The sequence below is a fragment of the Procambarus clarkii genome, chromosome 31 (assembly GCF_040958095.1).
Source record: "Procambarus clarkii isolate CNS0578487 chromosome 31, FALCON_Pclarkii_2.0, whole genome shotgun sequence".
Lineage (NCBI taxonomy): Eukaryota > Metazoa > Arthropoda > Malacostraca > Decapoda > Cambaridae > Procambarus > Procambarus clarkii.
This window is the reverse complement of record NC_091180.1, coordinates 34,212,863-34,217,450: the sequence shown is the minus strand read 5'-3', so window position 1 is coordinate 34,217,450 and position 4,588 is coordinate 34,212,863. Positions and strand designations below refer to the sequence as shown.

Sequence of the window (4,588 nt, the reverse complement as noted above, 5' to 3'; positions counted from 1 at the left end):
ACACACACCCACCTACCCAACCACCACCACACACACACACCCACCTACCCAACCACCACCACCACACACTCACCTACCCAACCACCACCACCACACACACCCACCTACCCAACCACCACCACACACCCACCTACCCAACCACCACCACACACACCCACCTACCCAACCACCACCACACACACCCACCTACCCAACCACCACCACCACCACACACACCCACCTACCCAACCACCACCACCACCACCACACACCTCCCCAACCACCACCACCACACACCCACCTACCCAACCACCACCACCACACACCCACCTACCCAACCACCACCACCACCACACACACCCACCTACCCAACCACCACCACCACACACCCACCTACCCAACCACCACCACCACACACCCACCTACACAACCACCACCACACACCCACCTACCCAACCAGCACCACCACCACACACCCACCATAACAATGGGGCCCAAGACACAGGGCTCGGGGGGCCCCCAAGGATTACAGGCATTATCCAGCCTATCCACCGAATCAGCTAAAAAAAAGTTATCCTAATCCATCGGTTGCAAAACCGCTCGTTAGACGCAGTTAGGTCCCCGCAGCGCTGTAATTGGCTGGCTGTTATGTGGGTAGTTTATTTGTTTGCGCAGATTTATACAATGACTCCTAAATCATTGACTTAAAGAAGTTCGGTCTTCGGCCGACTGGTTAATTCACTTTGGCGTTCAGAGAATTGTCTGGTTCGTCTAGTGAAAGGAGTCCTGGTAGATGCCTGAATCATTGGGCATGCTGGTAGCTTCCTGGTTATGGAAGCTGGTAGCGTCCTGGTTCTGGAAGCTGGTAGCGTCCTGGTTCTGGAAGCTGGTAGCGTCCTGGTTCTGGAAGCTGGTAGCGTCCTGGTTCTGGAAGCTGGTAGCTTCCTGGTTCTGGAAGCTGGTAGCTTCCTGGTTCTGGAAGCTGGTAGCTTCCTGGTTCTGGAAGCTGGTAGCGTCCTGGTTCTGGAAGCTGGTAGCGTCCTGGTTCTGGAAGCTGGTAGCTTCCTGGTTCTGGAAGCTGGTAGCTTCCTGGTTCTGGAAGCTGGTAGCGTCCTGGTTCTGGAAGCTGGTAGCGTCCTGGTTCTGGAAGCTGGTAGCGTCCTGGTTCTGGAAGCTGGTAGCGTCCTGGTTCTGGAAGCTGGTAGCTTCCTGGTTCTGGAAGCTGGTAGCTTCCTGGTTCTGGAAGCTGGTAGCGTCCTGGTTCTGGAAGCTGGTAGCGTCCTGGTTCTGGAAGCTGGTAGCTTCCTGGTTCTGGAAGCTGGTAGCTTCCTGGTTCTGGAAGCTGGTAGCGTCCTGGTTCTGGAAGCTGGTAGCGTCCTGGTTCTGGAAGCTGGTAGCGTCCTGGTTCTGGAAGCTGGTAGCGTCCTGGTTCTGGAAGCTGGTAGCTTCCTGGTTCTGGAAGCTGGTAGCGTCCTGGTTCTGGAAGCTGGTAGCGTCCTGGTTCTGGAAGCTGGTAGCGTCCTGGTTCTGGAAGCTGGTAGCTTCCTGGTTCTGGAAGCTGGTAGCGTCCTGGAAGCTGGTAGCGTCCTGGTTCTGGAAGCTGGTAGCGTCCTGGTTCTGGAAGCTGGTACCCTAACCTAACCTGACCACGCTAAGAGCAGCCTGGTTAGGTTATCTAGACCTGTTATCGGGTCTATGCTATAGAGAGGATATCATCATTTATAAAGACCTTTACTGTTACACTCAAACTTACAGCCGTTGAAATTAGGCAACATCACTTTGTTAATCTCATTTGAAAATATTTTGAGCCTACGTAGAAAATTTTTTATCGACGCTCGTCCATCCACTTGAGCTAGACGGTAGAGCGAGGGTCTCGCTTTATGGAGGTCGGAGTTCAATCCCCGACCGTCCAAGTGGTTTGGAACTATTCCTTTCCCCATTCCCATCCCAAATCCTTATCCTGATCCCTTCCAAGTGCTATATAGTCGCAATGGCTTGGCGCTTTTCCCCTGACAATTCTCTTCCTCCCCCTCTCGTCCATCGAAAAGATATTTATGTAAGTTCTAATTATTTTTTGGGGTAATGTGTGTGGCGTCAAGAACTCAAACCCTAAGAAATGGTTAACGAATTCTCGCTATCTAGAAATCAAAGCTAAATCCAGTCCGAAGGATTGAAGAAATGAACAAATCCACAAGGGCCGTGACGAGGATTCGAACCTGCGTCCGAGATGATCCCAAACGCTGCCTTAATCTTTTTGTTCATTGATGCATCACGTTATTGTGATTCCTGTGTGTAACGAAGGATTGAATTTGTATCTCAGTTGAGTAAGATTCTGTTAGAAAAGTTAGATGACAACTATTTAAGAACCCACAGAATGGTACACTAACATTCGTACACTCACGAAGTGTCTTCATATTAATTAATTTCAAAATTTCATAACTATTTTCTTCGTAATTACTTTACAAACGTTTAAATTCGAGTCAAGAAGTAGAAATTGTGGAAAATTAACATTAGCGCCCATGACCTACTTACTGCAATGTGAGGATATAGAAAATGAAGTGTTAACTAGATATCATTCAAATCCTAAGCTTATTCATGAATGAATTGTATATATGTATAAATGTATAAGAATACATGAAAGGTACACGTGAGTTCGTCAGAATAAGAGTAAGAATATCTGTTCTTACTAGGTACTTTCCTGGAATACTATTCAGGATAGTACCTAGGTACTATCCAGGATAGAACCTACCTAGGATAGGTACTACTCAGGATTGAACCTAGGTACTATCCAGGATTGAACCTACCTAGGATAGGTACTACTCAGGATAGAACCTAGGTACTATCCAGGATAGAACCTACCTAGGATAGGTACTACTCAGGATAGAACCTAGGTACTATCCAGGATAGAACCTACCTAGGATAGGTACTACTCAGGATAGAACCTAGGTACTATCCAGGATAGATGTTGGCCAGACCACACACTAGAAAGTGAAGGGACGACGACGTTTCGGTCCGTCCTGGACCATTCTCAAGACAATTGTGAATGGTCAAGTCCACAATCGACTTGAGAATGGTCCAGGACGGACCGAAACGTCGTCCTCCCTTCACTTTCTAGTGTGTGGTCTGGCCAACATATTTCAGCCACGTTATTGTGACTCCTAATCTGCATCCAGGATAGAACCTAGGAATTATCCAGGATAGAACCTAGGAATTATCCAGGATAGAACCTAGGAATTATCCAGGATAGAACCTAGGAATTATCCAGGATAGAACCTAGGAATTATCCAGGATAGAACCTTAGGAATTATCCAGGATAGAACCTTAAGAATTATCCAGGATAGACCCTAGGAATTATCCAGGATAAAACCTAGGAATTATCCAGGATAGAACCTAGGAATTATCCAGGATAGAACCTAGGAATTATCCAGGATAGAACCTAGCACTTATCCAGGATAGAACCTAGCAATTATCAAGGATAGAACCTAGCAATTATCCAGGATAGAACCTAGCAATTATCCAGGATAGAACCTAGCAATTATCCAGGATAGAACCTAGCAATTATCCAGGATAGACCCTAGGAATGATCCAGGATAGAACCTAGCAATTATCCAGGATAGAACCTAGCAATTATCCAGGATAGAACCTAGCAATTATCCAGGATAGAACCTAGGAATGATCCAGGATAGAACCTAGCAATTATCCAGGATAGAACCTAGCAATTATCCAGGATAGAACCTAGCAATTATCCAGGATAGAACCTAGCAATTATCCAGGATAGAACCTAGCAATTATCCAGGATAGAACCTAGGAATGATCCAGGATAGAACCTAGGAATTATCTAGGATAGAACCTAGGAATGATCCAGGATAGAACCTAGGAATGATCCAGGATAGAACCTAGGAATGATCCAGGATAGAACCTAGGAATGATCCAGGATAGAACCTTAGGAATTATCCAGGATAGAACCTAGGAATGATCCAGGATAGAACCTACGTACTAACCTGAGAGATTCCTCAAAACACACAGTCATCTATTGTATCCTATGGGCTTGTATCCTATTTGTATCCTATTGAAATTTCATTTCAATAGGATACAAAATGCTTGTCATTAAACCGCCTCTTTGTATTGGTAAGTTCCTTGTTAATTGAAAAATATCCAGTTGAAAGGTGTCCTTGTTCTATCTACTCCATGCTTTAAATATACATTCTGAATACCCTAAACTGTTTGAAATTGACTCAGTTCCTGTGGCCAGATTCACGAAGCAGTTACGCAAGCACTTACGAACCAGGGGTCAGATTCACGGAACAGTTACGCAAACACTTACGAACCTGGGGCCAGATTCACGAAGCAGTTGCGCAAGCACTTACGAACCTGTGGCCAGATTCACGAAGCAGTTACGCAAGCACTTACGAACCTGGGGCCAGATTCATGAAGCAGTTACGCAAGCACTTACGAACCTGGGGTCAGATTCATGAAGCAGTTGCGCAAGCACTTACGAACCAGGGGTAAGATTCACGGAGCAGTTACGCAAGCACTTACAAACCTGTACATCTTTTCTCAATATTTGGCGGCTTTGTTTACAATTATTAAACAGTTAATGAGCTCGGAA

General features: G+C 46.1%; 1 protein-coding gene across 1 annotated transcript in view; it reads right to left on the bottom strand.

Moving 5' to 3' along the window:
* Positions 1 to 750: 750 nt before the first annotated feature.
* LOC123758932 (mucin-5AC-like) overlaps positions 751 to 4,588 on the bottom strand; it is a 17,509-nt gene continuing 13,671 nt past the window's right edge. Inside the window, exon 4 of the mRNA XM_069334275.1 lies at positions 751 to 1,590. Coding sequence (XP_069190376.1) covers positions 751 to 1,590 — 840 coding nt within the window. The remainder of the gene's footprint in view (positions 1,591 to 4,588) is intronic.